At 36.8% G+C, this 20752-nt stretch overlaps 2 protein-coding genes across 2 annotated transcripts in view; both read right to left on the bottom strand.

Annotated features, from left to right (window-relative positions):
- Positions 1–5088, bottom strand: LOC107723653 (tumor necrosis factor-inducible gene 6 protein-like). Its single transcript, XM_016532359.1, has 6 exons — positions 4871–5088; positions 3195–3332; positions 2217–2378; positions 592–820; positions 417–457; positions 1–290 (listed from the first exon to the last, which is right to left on the bottom strand). Exons 1-6 carry the CDS (start codon positions 4992–4994, stop codon positions 169–171), a joined length of 816 nt encoding a protein of 271 aa, XP_016387845.1. The 5' UTR covers positions 4995–5088; the 3' UTR covers positions 1–168.
- Positions 5089–13389: 8301 nt separating this feature from the next.
- itgb5 (integrin, beta 5) overlaps positions 13390–20752 on the bottom strand; it is a 32989-nt gene continuing 25626 nt past the window's right edge. The window contains exons 12-15 of the mRNA XM_016532380.1: positions 17345–17445; positions 15951–16070; positions 15573–15739; positions 13390–13813 (exon numbers count right to left, since the gene is read on the bottom strand). Coding sequence (XP_016387866.1) covers positions 13715–13813; positions 15573–15739; positions 15951–16070; positions 17345–17445 — 487 coding nt within the window. The 3' untranslated portion in view covers positions 13390–13714. The remainder of the gene's footprint in view (positions 13814–15572; positions 15740–15950; positions 16071–17344; positions 17446–20752) is intronic.

Genomic DNA, 20752 nt, shown 5'->3' with positions numbered 1-20752 from the left:
TTGTTTTATGAGAGTTTATTTTTTAAATGTTCACAGGCCTATACACTTAAATTTTTGATTATTAATAGCTTTAATATTGCACCCTTGGTAAAGAAATAAAAATATTAAAAAATTACAGTTGTGGGTTTGGGTGTATTAAAAAAGTGGGTTTGGTGCTTTAAACATTGGTCAAGACAAGGCATCAGTGTGATTGTCAAAGAGCTGAGAGGAGTTCACAGCGATGTACTGCAGCTGAAAACCTCCACCCGTCACCGAGGAATCAGAAAGGAACTTCAGAGTCATGACATTTCCTGTGCAAGAGATAATGTAGAAACATAGAGAGATATCTTCTGAAATTTATTTAAGAGATACATTCAAATTGACGTATTATCCAAGAAAAACAAACTTTTGAAATTTAAATTAATGCTACAACATACCTGTACTTATGAAGTCCTCTGGAAGTTCATCCCCACAGTATCTATCCAGAGTAGGCAGATTTGTTTTATTATTTTGAAGCAAATTTAAACAATGTCAGAACTCTAAACTCCCAGCAGCAATATAAAATGGAACGTAAAGTTCAACGGTGAATAAAACAAATCGTCTGTTACTTACCTTCCAACAAAGCCCGAAACATCATCATAGCTGTCATAGATCTCCAGGTAATCACTGAGGCAAGCTGTGTCTTCCTCAATGTCAAAGTCTAGGAAGTGCAGGCGGATTCGTTGGCCGTAACGCACACGAATGTGCCAGTAGCAAATCTGCTCATCCTGGTAATCTTCTGGATAACCAGGAGAATCGAAAACCTTCTCCTGATCTGTGTGCACGCCTCCACACTCCTTTGCTGGAAAGACAGCACCAAAGTTGTACAAATTAATGCATGCATAAAAGTCAATAAACTCAAGGGGTCAGTCCTACTACACCAAACAGTTTCATTAGTTTGAATCACGTTTCATCTCTTCATCTCTCCATGTGGAAATAAGTATCAGAAGTATAAAAAGGAGTCAAAGGAATATGAGCACTATGCTTATGCAGACAATGACAAATCCAAACTCTGTCTGTGGTTTGAGTGGGTGCTCAGTGACACACACATCTGGTGCCCTGCCCTCAATGAGGTAGTTACTGGATACTATATAGAAAGCTAATTTATACTATAAATAATTTTTTATTAAATAGGACAACCCACCCTCTTTGCACTGTATTGCACTGAACATCTATCTATTGCAATATCAGAATTAAACTTTGAGGCAATGCTTTGTGAAACTAATATTCAAAGTTTTCTATGTGTGTTGACCTATTAATAAATATCTATTGAAGGTAAGACACAAAAATGTCCACATCAACATCTCTCACAGGACATCTCAACCTGAAAGTCTGAGTTCACTATTTCCTCCCTGACTTCTTTTTGAGAACCCTGTTGAGTAAAGTTCTCCGTAGGGAGAATTTCTTTCACCAGCTCATTACAAATCAGGGGAAAAGCGTCAGTCACAAACTCAGCTGGGTCTCTGGTAATGCATTACCACACCGTGTAAAATTCATGGGGCTTCATTTAGATTATTCACAGTGTGAAACATTTTTCATTAGAATCTTCCATATTCATACAAGAGAAAAGAGCCAGAGAAAACAAGCAGGCATTTTCCAAGAAATGTATAATGTATTTGTTCTCTTTCTGTTTGTTGTGATCGCTCCACATCTAAGACATTTTCCTACATTTAACTCATATGAATAATGTCCTGTGCTGAGGTTCACTCTCCTCTATTTCTATCTGTCATTGTGTGTTATAAAACATCCAACACTTTTTTCTCCAACATTTAGTCATGGTTGTCTTTGTCCAGACCACAAAGTCTTTGTCAGGCCAATGAGTGCCTGAATTATGATATAAAGTAATTGTCTTTAACCTATGGAGATTTATACTTTACTACAGTCAACTCACTCTGAAGAGCTTTCAAAGAAAATTTTACAACCTAAGATTTGTGTAACTACTTTGTCCAAATCTCTCAGCGGATGACCTCTTTGTCCAGACCACAAAGTCTTTGTCAGGCCAATGAGTGCCTGAATTATGATATAAAGTAATTGTCTTTAACCTATGGAGATTTATACTTTACTACAGTCAACTCACTCTGAAGAGCTTTCAAAGAAGATTTTACAAACCTAAGATTTGTGTAACTACTTTGTCCAAATCTCTCAGCGGATGACTAAAATCCACCCAAGATTGCCTAACTGCCATTGCTCAAACTCACCCCCAGGGTTGTAGCAGTAGACATCCCACTTCTCACTTTTGTTGAGCCGATATCCATAATCAATTATTCCAACCTTTCCGAAACCACAGTTGGCGCCAGCTTTAACAATCGGATAGCCCACATGTCCTTTGTCAAACCATCCAGCTGCACACACATGGAACCCTTTGGGAGAATGACAAATGCTGTGATACTGTGCAACATCTGTTATTATGAAGCAACATTTGACATAAATATGAATTGATCTAAAATGCTAATTAATTACAAATGATTAAACACTGTTTTAATGTTTAAAAATAATACAGTCTAATTATACAAATATAAGTGATACAAATTATGTAGGTTAATTAATTATGAAAAGTAGTTCATTTATTTTTTTCTTCTGTGTTCATATTTGAATATATCTGCAGTATTTCACAACCAGGTTTTGTTTGTACTGAATAAAAAGTGTTCTCCATGAAAAAAAACAAAAAGGAAATTCGTCTTTTTTAAGGGGTAATGAATAAAGGGCTCGTGTTCTCTGAGGAGCCATGGGCACCATTTGAAGGCTGCAAACAGAGATGATAAAAAGAAAGCCAAGCAGACCTCCAACATAGAGTGCCACAAGCCTGAAGTAACCACAAAATACATCAGAGCTCATGTCTGGAACAAATTTACTCTTACTAAAGAGTAATTTTACAAGAAACAGGTGTTCCTGCTCAGGCAACACATGACAATGGCTTTTACAGTTCAAACATAACACTGGGTGGCACTGGGGATGGTTTTTAACTTTGTTTATATGATGTGTGCAAATATTTAATATATCTGTGAGAATGTTGATTATCATTCTGCTTGCTGATTGTTTATTGTTATAATAAAGGCTATTCAGTATGATCCAAGTTCGGCTTTCGGCACTTATGCTTTAGGCCAGACCCACTACTATTTCCATTACTATTTCTTTTGGCATCTGATCTAAGTGAGATTTGTAAGTGTGATACAAACCAATTTGGCGAGCAGCCTCCAGTTGATCATATGTAGCAAGAGTACCCCCCTCAAATTTGCACACAGCCTTGGCTTCCCTGTACGTCAGCTGATATCTTCCTTTGCGAGATTCGCGGTGGTAAACTCCGGCTGCTTGCTCTGTAAGGAGAGAGAACATGTGTCTCATTTGGCAACACTATCAGCTTCGTGGACTCATGTGGGGTTATCTGGGTCTGTTCAATGTCTCAGAACAATGATTCTACCTGTCTACTCAAATTACGTCAGACCTGGGAAACAGGAAATTTATTTTAGAAGGTTTTACACAACGTAGATGTTTTACTGTGGCGGGACATCCTGAATACATAAGGGACAAATACAATGTACACCCAGTTGCTGTTGGTAAGATCACTGAAGCAGATTTAGCCTGTTTTGAGCTCTGTCTGCTGCTCACAGAACATCATGCTGCTTTGCAGTTGTTTTCAAGCACGCATGCATAACCTTGAAGAAGTTGGATCCTGTCTCAAATGAGTTATAAGCCAATGTTTTTACTGTGTTGGCTTCAAACATCAGAAGACTGCAACCATTAGTGAGCTCCAAACATGTCTCTGAGAAAGGCTCTAAATGGGAGCCTCATTTGAAGCATAAATGTAGTTAAACACTATAGATTATTTAAGTGTTTTCAGATGTGTAGTGGTGGTCAAGCCACTATGCTACCATAAGTAAATAAATAAAGTTGCTTACAGTATGGGAAATATACAGTGACTTTCAGGGGGGTTTCAATAAGTTTTGCTATATGAGGGCCTAAATAAAAGGATCATTTTCGAAAAGTCAATTACCTAAAAAAAAAGTTAGTTTATTTTAGATAAACTACATTTGTTGTGTATAAATTTATAATAAAGTTAAATGAAATTCGAATAGCCTACTTGTTTTGCTTTGTTGCCATACACTGCCTGAATGTATAGAAATATATGGTTATCTCATCTGGCAAATATATACTTTAGAGTATAATCAGGTGAAAATGTATTTCAACATGCTCTTACCAACTAACATCATTACTGAAATGTTTGAACTCTGCTGAAAACGAAATATACTTAGACACATTGTTTTGACTTTCTTTGTGGTGTTCAATCCATATTATCTTGCCCTATAATTCACACACTAATTCGTTTATTTAAAAGTTTTAAACCAAACCACAGTAGGCTACAGCTAAAACATTGGTAAACATTGGTTTTTACAGTGGGAAATGGTTAAACTCTTATATATCTAAAGCACATTGATCTTTCATGGGTCTTGTTATTATCAAACAAGCCAAATCTACAGAGAAATGTCCGTGGGTTTCTTGGAGCATGCTGGAATTAAGTAATTTCCCTGTGTTTACAAGGTCCCTTCAGACTGGCTGCACTGTCAGACTTTACAGAGCTATAAATTTGCCTCTCTTGTCCGTGGGTCCAAAGCGAAATGCACACAACACACATATTCAATTATGACAATGCAATATATGTAAGCCCTGTTGAACAGTAAATTAAAGACTGTGTTTTTTACATCCATTATACAGACTATGAGGGAAAAAATCCAAAAGGAACAACAACAACAAAAACGTAAATTAGTCCATTTAAAATATTCTAGTCATGAAATGGGTAATGTATCACTTAAGTAGTTTGGATAAACACATCAGTAAAATCAAATGAAATAATTACCCAGCCAGATCGAGTTGTGCAGTATTCCATTCTTGTAACCCCAAGCTTCAGCCTCCTTCAGGACAAATACAACGGCGAGTACGACAGTTAACACGCGCATTTCTCTCATTCCGCAGTGGATCATACAGATGTTAGCGCAGCTGTCATGCAATGAACTGTGCACATCCTGCGCAAGACAAGTTTAAATGGTTTTCCTGCCGACTACTCGTGGTCTGACGTGTGATTTCAGTAAATGATGACGATTGTGCAAGGGGCTGGATCGGGAAGACCCCAGTGCCGTATACACTGCTATAGAGTAAGCTTATTATGCTGCTACTACTTACCAAATGATTAAATTAATGGACATGAAATGTTGATTTGAGTCTAAATGATCAAATTTAGTTTTGCTTAAAGGCATAGTTCACCCAAAATGATAACTCTGTTGTCATTTATATTCACACTCATTTCGTTAATCCTATGAATTTCTTTTTTTTCTGTGGAATATAACAGATGATATTTTGAAGAATGTAACCAAACCGTTTTTTTCTGACTTTTACTGTAAGGACAAAAACGTTTGAAACATTTATCAATATATAGGCTAGGCTATTCCACAGAAGAAACAAAATCGTACAGGTTTGGAACGACGTAAGGGTGAGTAGGCTAAATGATGACAGAGTGTTCCTTTTTGGATGAATTATCCCTTAAAATTTACAATCCGAGTTATTTTTTCCTACTGAATACTTAATTGAAAACACGTGTGTGGTGACACATGAACGTGAAGTAGGCCTAGCCTGTGGTGATGAAATTAGCCTACTAACTACTCTTGCCAATTTTTAATTGAAACATTGTCACTTCTCAAATATATTTATTAAGTTAAAACAAGTTAACTTTAATAAAACAAGAAAACTGATTTTTTTTTAAATCAAGAAATACTTCCAAAGCTGTATGAGCCTTCCTCTTGAATGTATGTGAATATCTAGTCTGATGAAAAGATGAAGTCTTTTCTTTGATATTTTGATTGGATGGAAAATATTACATAAGCTACAAACTGATCAATGATCTCTAAAAGGTGTTTGTATATTCTTCTTCTTAAAAAATTACAATGGAGCTCCGTTCAAAAATGACAAAGAACATATTATGAAGCATTTTTAAAATAAGATGTTACATTTAAAAATACATAATTAAGGTCTATGGAACCCCAAACATAAAAACGAATCAATCTTCGCAGAAACTGACCGCCTTGGACTCTTGTTTAAATTGTATAACTGTATTAATTCATTTTTAATCTGAAACTTATTTTTGCAACATAGACAGTCAAAAATAATTGCTAGCAGATTTCACCAAAATAACATCCGATCTTTCTTAAATTTAAGAGGTGCTGAGTCACCCACTCTGTTAAACATTACTGCCTACTACATGAATTTAAACGTTTATTTCCATCCCTCCCTCTCATGATTTCATGCCATACACTAACCTGTAACAATGTCCAGCTCACTCTGTGGTTTCATACTGTCAGTTTCTAGTCTGTGAGTCTATGATGTGCCTACACACCCTGGAAGACTGAGGACACATCATGAAAGCTGCCAAAGAAAAGTTCGTCCAAGAACTTTGGACATTTGTCTGTCTTAATGTTGGAGTAAATATAATTTACAATATTGATTTAGGCATATATGCTATACTTTGTTAAATAAACTAGTGAAGAGATTATTAGATCACTCCATTAGATCATTTCATCATAAACAGAATGTGCATCACATTTAACCTGCCCTACTAAATTACTTTCAGATTAACAGTTTACAGGGCTGGGCTTTAGCACGTGCATGTAGTGAGGTAGCAACTCTTTCCTAAAAGTGGACATGATGTAGAAAAATACTAGTTGCACTGTTTCATAGAAAACAAATCAACTATGACTTAAATACTACCATCTGCTTGTTTGTGAACAACACAGCTATGACACACTACTGCACAAACAAACTTATGTGGAGAGCTGGTCTCAGTCTCCAGGTCACATGTAGCCATTGTGCCTTTGACCTGCTCAATTTTGCATTCTGGAGGAGAGAAGCATAATTTCATACAGTGACATGTAATTCCATGACCTAACTTCCTGCTTGAGTCTACACCATACTGAGGTGGTATAAACCACAAAGACACACCAACCAATACACCCAAACCCAGATTCTCCCTCCTCACACACTCCAATTATATGAGTCACTTAGGACTCTCTTCTTCCTCTGCTGATTTAAAGGATAAGTTCACCCAAAACGAAAAATCTGTCATAACGTTCTTAAACTCTAGCTAACATATTTAAAAAATCTGTAATACAGGAAATGTATAATATTTACTACTCTTATTGTCTTGTGTGTTATTTTTGTATTTATTTGTTTAAATGAACCCTTTCACAAACCACTAATACCAGCACAATGACACCGGGTGTCCGTGAACATGCACCATGAACCTTCATCCAGTAGATGGTGCTATAGGACAGAGCGCGGTGTCCGTGGCGCACATTTCTTACATATTTACTTTCATAAACAATATAAATCACCAAAAAAACATTATTTGTTCCCAAGAATACTGTTAAATTGTTGTAAAATATATTATTTCAATTGATGAATTGATTGTTATTTTATTCGATTTAGTAACAAAACTATTATCACTGGTAACTGCAAATATTTATGTCCAGAAGATGGAAGTTTTTATCAAGACTGTCTATACACCGATGTAAAATCTAGTCTTTGGTCAATCTTGTTCATTTTTGAAATCCAGAACAAACTGTCTAAATTAAAGAAATCTGAACACTTTGATAGTAGTACCTGTGTGATCCATAGTGTTACATAGAAAATAATGTGTGCAGGACATATAGTACATACTAGTATTATGTCTTCTTCTTGACTGGGTTCTGCATATGGTGATGAAACAATACTGGCATAAAAAGGGTGAAATTTGGTCCTGTGAATGAGTAATGCTACTGACAAAGATCAGACCCTCAAGCATAAAGACAAAAAACTCATAAATACCCACATGATTGTTTATGTATAAACACACTATGCCACCCATGTAAAAACACACATATACAATATTTTCCCAGAATCTGGACAAGGCCAGTAGGCCCCACTTTACAAAAACATTTGCATCACAAATGATTCATCAGCAGTGCAGAACATGTGCTGCAGCCATTGTTATTGTCTCCGAGGTTCACAGAAAAGCATAAGTGTGAAGGTTAACATGGGCACTGTGCATCACAGTCAGTGTTTGATAATAAACATAAAGAAGCATATTGCGTTAGTCAAGCCTCTATATGCTCGCAAACAGAGCGATTCTACATTCCATCACTGAACACAAACAGTCAGTCAGTCAGAGACACAGACTCATTAGGTGAGTAAGACCAGATAAATGAAGCAGGATAGAGTGAGTCTGGGTAACAGTGCTGCAGGACATACCTTGCATACCAGTAAGGCTCAACATTCACAGTTATCACATCTCCCTGGAAATGAAGGACACTGCTCCTAAAAAAGACACATTTGGCACATCTAGATGGCTAGAAAACTCCATGATGCATAGGCCTAATGCGTCTGTTTAAATAAAACAGACTACTGTTCAAAAGTTTGGGGTAAGAAATGAAAGACCGTAAAGTTATGATGTTGCAAAATATTTCTATTTTAAATAAATGTTGGTCTTTTGAACGTTCTCGTTATAAATAAAAAAAAAAATCCAAAGTGCATATTTTGCTTTAATGGAAGATCTTCTGACTGCTTGTAAAAAAATGTGTCAAATTTACTTATGTGATTAGTGACCTAAAAATAGTTAAAGGGATAGTTCACCCAAAAATGAAAATTTGATGTTTATCTGCTTACCCCCAGGGCATCCAATATGTAGGTGACTTTGTTTCTTCAGTAGAACACAAACGAAGATTTTTAACTCAAACCGTTGCAGTCTGTCAGTCTTATAATGGAGGTGAATGGGAATCACGGCTTTGAGAGTCAAAAAAACATACACAAACAAAACCAAATTAAACCCTGCGGCTCGTGACGATACATTGATGTGTAAAGACACGAAACGATCGGTCTGTACAAGAAACTTATCGCAGACCTATAAGTGCATTACCGCCACCTATCTCTCAAACGGACCATTGGGGTCTTTTCACATCAATGTATCATCAAGAGCCGCAGGGTTTCATTTGGTTTTGTTTGTGTATGTTTTTTTGACTCTCAAAGCCATGATTCCCATTCACTTCCATTATATGACTGACAGACTGCAACGGTTTGAGTTAAAAATCTTCGTTTGTGTTCTACTGAAGAAACAAAGTCACCTACATCTTGGATGCCCTGGGGGTAAGCAGATAAACATCAAATTTTCATTTTTGAGTGAACTATCCCTTTCTTAAGGATCCTTTTCTATCCCTTTGTTTTGCCTCATAATTTTTGCTCAAAAATGTTACAATTCCTAAGACCATGTGTTTATTTGAAGGAAATGAGAAATAAACGGTGAAGAAGAGAGAGATTTCATGAGAGGGCAGAAGATCAGGCCTTCACAGTCACATCTGTTGCTGTTCAGCTCCTAATGGCTCAACTCAGACATTACAACTATCACACAAACCTACTTTCCCTTCCTGCATTCATGACTTCACTTCTGTCTGAATGCTCTGGCTGTTGATGCTGGCTCACGGCTCTGGAGGAAAGCAGCATTTTAGTTCATCGAACTCTGGGAACATGTGATTTATGAGCAAACCACAGGGTTGACATCCTAACAGGGAAGAGCCACTGGAGCTCCTTGCATATATTTGTATTTCTACATGCATCCCCTTAAGTCTCATCTCAAAATGTCAGCCATGGGTGTGTTGTGCGGCAAGAGAGCATGAAAATGGTGGCAGTGTAACCTCATGGCGGTTACATTAGATTCGGTGAAGGATTAAATTTACCATGCAAACTTTTACAGCCAATATGACTTGTGCATGCATTGAAAAACTGAAAATGTAAAGCCTCTTTGCATGCCTTCGATACAGGATCGATAGCAGACCACCCACCAGACCTGGTAAAATACTCTGTAAGAGGTCTTAGGTACATAGTCTCATGTGGTTTCACAGTAAAGCAGCACTGAAATTGGTTTTCAGCTGGGCTCTCAGAAGGCATGTGCACTTTCCCCATTGCAAACACAGCTGCTCTCTGTAACTGAACCTGAGGCCTTTGACACGTCACCAGACACACACACACACACACACAATGGCTGATTTATACTCCCAATCTTCCTCACTGCAGGTAAAAAACCCTTCTGCACCACACCTTTGAAGCATAAAACAAGCTGCCTTCACAGGAGTCACAGGAGAATATGACAAATAAACGGTACTAAGCAAACTTTAGCCCATTAAGCCCCTCACCCACTCCAGGTGCACGGCCCTCTTAGATCAAGGGCTTCTGTCACCTAGTTTGCAGTATTAAGTCAGATTTTCCTGTCCGCTTACAGAAGGGTGGTAGTGTCATTCCCTGCTGTGCTGACATGTTTTGTTAGCATCAAACAAAAAGACCTTAAGATTGTAAGTATGTTTGAAAGTACTAGTTTTTGTGTACTTGAGCTTCAGTCTTCATCTGTCTATCCAACTATACATGGCATGTTGCATGTCTTCTCTCTGTATATCATTAAGCAGAGATACAGATTGCATTATCTAGGTTGGTTAGTTTGACTTTGAAATTGTCGATTATGTGTGCCTTGTGATACTATTGACTGTATTTAGATTCTGCTGTTGTCTTCTAGTCTTTCTGACTTTGTTACATGTCTCACTGTTGTTTCCTGAAAGAACCGTTTTGTTTTTATCCATTGCCATGCAATGTCCTAAAAATAAATATAATTGACTTAAAAAAAAAATCAACTGGATTAATTAATTTGTATGACAGTTTAAGAAGGCAAATTATTACTTTAGTCTCACTGATATCAAATTGTGCATGTAAATGTGCTTTATGACTAGTTTGAGAAGCAATTAACAAAATGCATTTTTGCCTTAATTCCATTGCACTGCTTCTGTGTGAACTTGCTGATGAAATTGTCTTCTGTAGATTTATTTCTTAGCAAATCTTGAATCAAATTAGTTTCATAAGTGACTAAACTTCAGTATTGTTATTGAACTGAATTGATTCAACATTGAACTAACTCAAACTGACAAAATAGAACTGAATAACACTATTGTCTTTTGTAGAGCTTTTTAGATGAATTGAATTGGTTTCATAATACCACTGAACTGACTGGAGCTGAACAATGACACTTGTCTTTTTAGAGTTGTTTTACAGCAGAATATGAATTTGTCTCATATGTGACATAGTTTGCATAATTGATTCTGTTATTTTGTACAGTCATTACTGTATAAAGCACTACATAAACAAAGGTGACGACATGAATGGCCCCTAATAATGTACCTTTTGTGCTTTTACGGCTTTTTAAAATGTATTAAATTTTTTATTTTATTTCGTATTTCACAAGTTGTACATTTTCAAACTTATTACTAATCTCACAACCAATCATCAAAATGCACCTTTTCCAAACATCAGCGTGTTTTCAATTGCATTAGTACAAAACACTAAACCACAAAGTATCCTTTTCACAACACAAAATAGGCGTTTCATCTATTTAAACATTTCATTCACAACAACTGCCATTCATAATGCTATTACTATCAAACTTTTCATTTGCCTCTCTTCTCGTTCAGATGAATGTCTATGATTTAATCCAACGGATCTTAATGGTTACTCAGTGAATCATTTGGTATCTATACATTTCTAGAGATACAGATTCTGTAGAACTGCATGGTTGGCAATTTCCGAAATAGATAAGTAAAATAAATTATTGTTACAGTAAGCAATTTAAATCAGATAACCACAATGTTCAAAGTGTGTGTGTGTGTGTGTGAAAGAGAAAGAGATTTGCAATTTGTGATAAATATACATAGAGCAAGATACAATTAAATGTGTGCCTGTCTGTCAGATTGGTCAGACACATCTGAATAAGGGAGACATGTATGCATTGTGGGACTATAAACAGAGGACTTACCATGGTAGACACTGTCAAAGTAATGTAAGTCACCCAAGAAAGCAGCGAAACTACAGTACAGACTCAGTCAACATTTACTGTACTGGCAGCACACTGTACTACACAAAACCTCATGGCAATGTCATATCTCCATCACACCTTTTGTTGCCAGACTGGACAGATAATATTACAAACTTAATGGATTTTACATTAATTAAGCAAGTTAGGTAATGTAAGTGTATTGTCTAATGAGGAAAGTCTAGCCTGTATTGCTGTAACCTCAGCAGCATGGCTGATTTGAAACATGTATCTTGCATTGTTTTGTGTTGAATGAACGGATTGTTAAAAGTACTAAATTGAAAGTCATACTGTTGTGTTTCAGCGATTAAACCAAATGTTCTCATTATTTATTACAAAGATCTTGTGTTTTGAAACAATGATTATGTGGACTGAAATTATAACCAGTGAAAGCATCGACTAGCAGTGTAATCAGTTTGGATTTTTGCAGTAAGAGTTTCGAAAACATACACCTTATTTGTGACCCTGGACCACAAAACCAGTCTTAAGTCGCTGGGGTATATTTTTAGCAATAGCCAAAAAAATATTGTATAGGTCAAAATTATCGATTTTTCTTTTATGCCAAAAATCATTAGGATATTAAGTAAAGATCATGTTCCATGAAAATATTTTGTAAATTTCCTACCGTAAATATCAAAACTTAATTTTTGATTAGTAATATGCATTGCTAAGAACTTCATTTGGACAACTTTAAAGGACGATTTTCTCAATATTTTGATTTTTTTCACCCTCAGATTCTAGATTTTCAAATAGTTATATCTCGGCCAAATATTGCCCTATCCTAACAAACCATACAACAATAGAAAGCTTATTTATTCAGCTTTCAGATGACGTATAAATCTCAATTTCGAAAAATTTATCCTTATGACTGGTTTTGTGGTCCAGGGTCAGGCATGTAAAAAATGCACCAAAATGAAAAAAAAAAGCAAGTAGACACAAACATGACTAAGTATCGGTACGGGGTCAGTCTCAGTTCTTACTGGCAGTTGGTGTCTAGTGTCTAATTTTTTATTTAGTCCAGGTCCTGATGGGATGGGTGTGGAACTTCTAAATGTAATTGTTCCAAAAACAAACGAGACACTCTTGAATTATCAGCAGGCAGTGTTATTGCATCACACTGCACAGTTGAAAATCATTATAAAAATGTGTTACCTGTGGCAATACACAAAAGACTAGCATTGTAGAGTGGCATTTCTTTCTTTACTTTATAAGTCTCAACCTAACATACAATGTGCAACACAAGTTAAGAAATGTATTGCTCTGGTTAGGTTAGTACCCATCACTTCGTTAAAGAGTTGATGTATAATTTTGCATTTTTTGTGTTCTATGCACACTTTATGGAATCTGACTATTGTACATGTGGTAAATAAACTGATGTAAAATGTGTAAAGGCTGGGAAAGTCACACTGTTAATAATATACACTTCATGTCTCTTTGCCTATAAAACAATGCACAGCAAATCCATCATAATGTGCAGGAGGTATGGTTAGGAATTATATTCAAGCAAGCGGTCCATTGCAGGTTAATGTCTAATGCCGATAAGCCCTGCCTCTCCAACTAGTCAAGCCAATCCTCTTCTCAAATTCGGCATGCGTCCAACTGCTGCTCATCAAGCTGAAACCGCATAAAGATCAGTTCCAATCCTCAGGAACCACACGCCTCAAAAAAAAGTTTGCATTGCAAAAGACCGTAACATTTGTCTCGGTCCTCCACTGTAGTGCAGAGGTGCGCTGGACAGGTCCTGCCATGTCCCCCAGTCCAAATGCAGGTCGATTAGTGGACTCCTCCGTTGCATGACTTGATACTATGCATATGGAAAACCGTCTCCATTGGGTGAGAGGGGATGGACTGCTTATAAACAGGGTTAGACGCCTAAGAAGGAAGACAAGGAGAGAGAGACCGAGGAATAAATAGGTCAGATGGGTTCATTGAAATGCACATGGTTAGAAGGGCAGAGCGAACAGAGTCTTTGAAACACAGCCTTGGAATTTTCATCATGACTGATCTGCAATCCCAGCTGACTGATGTTTTCCAAAAGGCCTCATGGTTTCAATCCAAGTCTAGTTGTTTTTGTCCTTGTGATTGCATAGAGTTGCCAGTTCAAGCTATTTGCATTTTAAATAACTTGCAAACAGTGGTATATGAATGCATTAGACTGCATCTACACTACCATTCAAAAGAAAGAAATCAAACCTTTTTTTTTGTCTTACATAAGATTTCTAAATAAAATGTAGAATTTAATTTTTTTTTTTATAAATGTATTCCAATTAATGCTGTTCTCTTGAATGTTTATTCAAAATATCTGTGAAAATGTTTCCAAAAAATAAAAATGATCAGCACAACTGTTTTCAATATTCATAAGAAATGTTTTCCTTTCTTTTTTTTTGAAAAATGTATTTTATTCAGCAATGACGCATTGAATTGATCAGTAAAGATATTTATGTATCCTTCTTTAAACATTTACTTCTTTTTAAGTATTTACTTTGAATTTACTTGAATTTATATTCAAAGAATATTGAAAAAAGTATGATTTCCCCCCAAAAATAGCAAGCAGCACAACTGTTTTCAACACTGATAATAAGAAGAAATGTTTCTTGAGCACCAAATCATCATATTAGAATGATTTCTGAAGGATTATGTGACACTGAAGACTGGGTGATTGCATAGAGTTGCCAGTTCAAGCTATTTGCATTTTAAATAACTTGCAAACAGTGGTATATGAATGCATTAGACTGCATCTACACTACCATTCAAAAGAAAGAAATCAAACCTTTTTTTTTGTCTTACATAAGATTTCTAAATAAAATGTAGAATTTAATTTTTTTTTTTATAAATGTATTCCAATTAATGCTGTTCTCTTGAATGTTTATTCAAAATATCTGTGAAAATGTTTCCAAAAAATAAAAATGATCAGCACAACTGTTTTCAATATTCATAAGAAATGTTTTCCTTTCTTTTTTTTTGAAAAATGTATTTTATTCAGCAATGACGCATTGAATTGATCAGTAAAGATATTTATGTATCCTTCTTTAAACATTTACTTCTTTTTAAGTATTTACTTTGAATTTACTTGAATTTATATTCAAAGAATATTGAAAAAAGTATGATTTCCCCCCAAAAATAGCAAGCAGCACAACTGTTTTCAACACTGATAATAAGAAGAAATGTTTCTTGAGCACCAAATCATCATATTAGAATGATTTCTGAAGGATTATGTGACACTGAAGACTGGAGTAATGGCTGCTGAAAATACAGCTTTGCATCACAGGAATAAATTGCATTATAAAATACTGTCAAATAGAAAACAGTTAATATTGTAATATAATTTCACAATAATACTGTTTCATTGTATTTTTGATAAAAGAAATGCAGCTTTGGTAAACATAAGATTCTTCTTTCAAAGAAGTAAAAAAAACCCAAAAAATACATTTTACTGACGCCAAACTTTTGAACGATAGTATGCAAATAAAAAATATAATAAAATAATACTAGCAATTCTGGATCCTTGATTAATGGAACTCATTAAGCGAACATTTTGTCAAAAGTATTGTGACATGTAAACAAGCATTCACAAGTATCTGATTTCTATCATTTGAATCAAACATAGTGCAGTAGATGGATTAAATCTCACCATCTCGTATCGCGCCCGTGAACGTGCACTCTGGAAGCGTGCAAACTCGCGGCGGTCGTGAATGGTGATGACCAGTTTCCAGAGCGCCAGCAGCACGATGCCCATCAACAAGATGCTGCCAACAACTGCCAAGAGCACAGTCATGGCATTTGGGGCAACAGCACACTCTGTAAACACACAAAATACATAAATGCATGGACATAATGTAAGATATGACGTACTTTCCCATTAGAAACAATGCATGTATCAGAAATAACAGAAATATAACTTCTTTTACATCGATCATTTCTTCACTTATACTTTTCAGAAATGACTGTGCTTATCATGATTCTGAAATGGCGTTCTTAGTGGGGTAGTTGTGAAGTGCTAAACACTGACCTGGCTCTTTAAGAGCGGTGAGGACTGACTGGCCATTGGCATGTTCAGAGTAGGTGAACTTCATCACACAGTCATTCTCGGTCTTATACACGCATTGAACAGTGTTGGAATCATCCGTTTCTGAAACAGATAGAGAGAAGTTGAGGAAAAGAGGAGTTTAGTTTAATGAAACAGCTGTGCAAACTGTGTCTGAGGCAATAAAATGAGAAAGGCACGTCGAGCCAACAGCATAAACACTGAAATTATTGTTGGACCAGACCTTGCATTCCTCAACAAGGACCCAGATTGATCAAGAATGTTTAAATGTTATCATAATTAAAATCCCCAACAGACTAGGAAGTCTCTCCCTTCCTAACAGTCATTTAACTACGGAGTCTCTTTCTCCGAATGAGCTAGATGTTTCCAGGTATGCACATGTGCAGTCCATTAAGGAAGTCAGCTGACTGAAACGGCAGGGAAATGTTGTGAAACATCAAATCCATGATGCCTTCTTTTACAATTAGGAGTGACATGGAAAGGCCTTAAAGAGTTCACAAGCAACCTGAATGTTTCACTACAGTATTTCAGCGAATAAGACCAGCTTCATATTGCTCAACAATAAACATTCATTCATGCATTCCTAGACACATGTAAAAAACATTCCTCCAGCAATAAAACCTGTTATAAATACCCTGGAGAAGGTCTCATAAACTTTATTCATAGCTTACGGACTATATAATAAATATAAATAAAAAATATACAAAAATATAATAAAAAGATCTATATACACAACAAAAGAACGTTTTCTAAATTGCTATTCTAAATGAATCTGAGCATTTTACATGTTAGTGGTTTGTATTAATAGCAGGGTTTTAGAGGAAGAGCAGTAAACACATGCTTTCACAGTGGGACACAGAACAGCGAGTGTTGCCGAGACGTCCAGACTCACATTCTCTAGATAATAACATAAACAGAGCTGGCCATGATACGCCACAAACTGTGCTTCACCCTGCTGCGGGTAACACAATCACGACCTGGAAGCACAAACTGTGGCGCTCGACCAACAGTGTGTCCTGATGAGACGGACTGATCTCTGAACTGAGCTTCTGATCACTGCTGGGTTCAACTTTTCTCTTTGACTTAAGGAAGATGTATGTTAAGCAACCATAATTGTGTTAAGTTTTACTTTTTTGAGTTTTCTCAAATGAGTCAATTTAAGTACTATATTTACTGAATAGTTAATTGATAGCAGAGCATAAACATACATACAAACTAACTTAAAAATATTGTTCTTTGGCTTAAACAAACCACACATGTATTTGTATCAGAGGAAGAAGTGTGTTTGTGCAGGGTGGAGATGAAGTGATAGAGAAGCCGCCCCAAATAATCATTCAGTGTATCAAGTGTGCACTCACGGAGTGTTTCCACGGTGATGATCTCATCCTTGCACATGCGCTGGCAGGTCTGGTTATCGGCCAGTCTCCCCGTGTTAAAGAGACGGCACTCGATGCATTCCCTGAAGAGAAACATTCAGAAAAGTCAAACTATAACCATCACAAGACTGACAAGGTTGAATCTAAACAAGAGTCACTGACAAAGGAAAGCTATCTCAGACTCTGCCAGTCAGCTCCGAGGAGTCTAATGGAGACCATATGTTGGTGTATGTAGTGTAAATAAGAGCTCTACTGACATCATCTTGTGGCATGCTACCTTGTGCCACAGAAATATTTTCGACTTGTCCCTCAACAACAAAAACAAACACACTGCAGAATCAGTATCAGAACCAGAAAGAGCTTTATTGCCAATTGTGTTCACACACACAAGGAATTTGTCTTGGTGTTAGGAGCTTCTGGTACAGAAAATACAAACAAAGTGCAGACATACATAAAATGAGAGAATAGACAATAAATTATAAATAACAATAGTAATAGAAATATACAGAAAAAGGAAAAATGGTCTGAGAGATGGTGTTGCCCAGGAACCTGAATGACTCCACTGCAGTCACAGTGCTGTTCATGATGGTGAGTGGGGAGAGTGCAGGGGGGGTTCCTCCTGAAGTCCATAATCATCTCCACAGTTTTGAGAGTGTTTAGCTCCAGGTTGTTGTGACTGCACCAGAGTCACTCAACCTCCTGTCTGTAAGCAGACTCGTCTCCATCCTTGATGAGGCCGATGACTAGTGTCATCCGCAAACTTCAGGAGCTTGACAGAGGGGTCCTTTGAAGTGCAGTCATTTGTATACAGGGAGAAGAGCAGTGGGGAGAGAACACATCCCTGAGGAGCTCCAGTGCTGATTGTGATAGTCCTCCTGGATGTGAGTTTGCCCAACCTCCAGGTAGTCCAGTATCAGTCGCTCAAATGTCTTCATGACCACAGACATGAGAGCGACAGGTCTGTAGTCATTAAGTCAGTGATTTGGGGTTTTTTGGGGACCGGAATGATGGTGGAGCGTTTGAAGCAGCAGGGAACTTCATTCAGCGCCAGTGATTTGTTGAAGATCTGTGTGAAGACTGGGGCCAGTTGGTCAGCACAGACTTTAAGACAGGCAAGTGAAACACCATCTGGGCCTGAAGCTTTCTTAGATTTCCGCTTCCTGAAGACCCATTCACATCCTCTACACAGACCTTAAGCGCAGGTTGAATGGTGGGGGAGGGAGGGAGGGGGTTGCAGTAGGTGAATGTGTGAAGTGCAGATCAGAGCGGGTGCTGGGTGTCAGTCTGGCCTTTTCAAATCGACAGTAAAACACATTCAGATCATCAGCCAGTTGTTGATTCTCCACAGACAGTGGGGGTGGTGTCTTGTACAAGGTGATGTTCCTCAGACCAGTCCATACTGGTGGTGCCGCGTATGGAAAGTGACAGTATGGACTAATGGCGCCGCGTATGACGCCGCAGAGGAAGTAACATAAAAACAGAGTATAAAACAGTATTTAAACATTATAAATGTTAACATGGGACTAGTGCAAATTTTTTTTATAATTGTTTATTATTGCTTTCTAGAGTCTTCGAGGATTATGCTCAGTAACTTAACGATGCAATAAGCACTCGTGATTTATGAAGGACAAAGTGGGTCAAGAGTGCTCTTCAAATGTAACAGATTAAATTGATATACATCAGAGCCATTATGCATACATTTGTGTGAAAGAACCAAGCAATTCTTGGTGTTACATACAATTACTGTTCAAAAGTTTGGGGTTGGTAAGATTTTTGTCGTTTCCTGATTTTGAAACAAGTAACTTATGCACATATTTGATGAAAAACAGTAAAAACAGTCATATTATAAAATATAATTTATTCCTATGATGGCAAAGCTAAATTTTCAGCATCATTAGTCCTGTCTTCAGTGTTCCATGATCCTTCAGGAATCATTGTAATATATTTGGTGTTTAAGAAACATTTCTTATTAGTATCAGTGTTAAAACCAGTTGTCCTGCTTAATATTTTTGGTGGAAATCATTATACTTTTTCGCAAGATTCTTTGATGAACATAAAGTTAGAAATAAATGCTAAACTCTTCTTTAAAATAGAAACTTTTGAGAGCATCATAAATATCTCTACTGTCACTTTCAATCATTGTAATACATCTTTGCTGAATAAAAGAAATTAAATTAAATCTTACTGGCCCCAAACTTTTGAATGGTAGTGTAGATATGATCAAATTACTGCAGTCCTTCACTGGAATGCCACTAGTATGTGGCAAATAAATTGTAGGGTTGCCCTTAACTAAACACTTTTATGGTCGACTAGTAGTCATTCATTTTAAGCATTAGTCGACTATTAATTGCATGCTTATTAATAACCCATTTAAATCATCAAATAATTTATTGATAAACTAGTGCTTTTTTAGTTTTCGGTTTAAGAGATGCAGTCGGTGACACTGACTCATCATCTCCGCAGTGGTGATGCGCCTGTATGCATGTTTCATACGGACTACATACACTGAGAATATTTGTTTTCCATTTGAATTGGTTCATTTGAAAGTAGACATTTCACTCTCTATAAATTTATTTTTCATGTCTGTAAGGCAAAGATATACAGAGAGTTTCGCGTTCAAGTTCACAGAGACTAGTGCTGGGCGGTATGACCAAAAATTTATATCATGGTATTTTTCAAAATTATACCGGTTTCACGGTACATGACGGTATTTTTTTTTCCATGCATGACCGGGTGTTAACCATATTTTCTACTGATTGAGAGAGGAAATACTGCAGTATATTGACTTACCGCTAAAAGGGTCTGAAAGTTGCTAAATCTAATGCTAAAGTCGTGCTCGTGTGTGTGTGAGACGCGGGAGCTGATGGCAGGGGGCGGGGGATATTTGTGGCGGTCAATGTGGATATTGTGGATGAGTTCTTCTGTCATCATCACGTTCTATTAGTTCTACAGCTTCAGTTTCGGAACGCATACAGCTGTTCCCTCAACACAATGCGACAGTGAAAAGGGACCACTTTCAAACAGTGTCGCGTTCCGAACGTTGTTTTAACGACATGCACCGGTATTGCGGTATTTAAAAAATGTATATCATAACAAAAATAAACACCGGTATTCGGTATGAACCGGTATACCGCCCAGCACTAACAGAGACTGAGACGGCAGAAAGCGCATCCTGTTTGCTTTCATTATTTTACAAGCTCCATGTTTGTTGTTATTGTGAGTACACACAAATAAACAGTTCTTACAGATTCGAAAGATGTATTACTCTTATCTGTATGAGTATTTTAAGAGCAAGTGACTGCACTGGCGCTCATCTGTCATGCAGTGAGCGCTACTGTTCAGCTTCCACACTCTGCATGACCTCACCACTTCCTGTGGATTTTTTTTTTT

Source organism: Sinocyclocheilus rhinocerous, unplaced genomic scaffold (genome assembly GCF_001515625.1).
Source record: "Sinocyclocheilus rhinocerous isolate Xijiao unplaced genomic scaffold, SAMN03320098_v1.1 scaffold755, whole genome shotgun sequence".
NCBI lineage: Eukaryota > Metazoa > Chordata > Actinopteri > Cypriniformes > Cyprinidae > Sinocyclocheilus > Sinocyclocheilus rhinocerous.
This window is presented reverse-complemented; position numbering and strand designations above follow the sequence as displayed.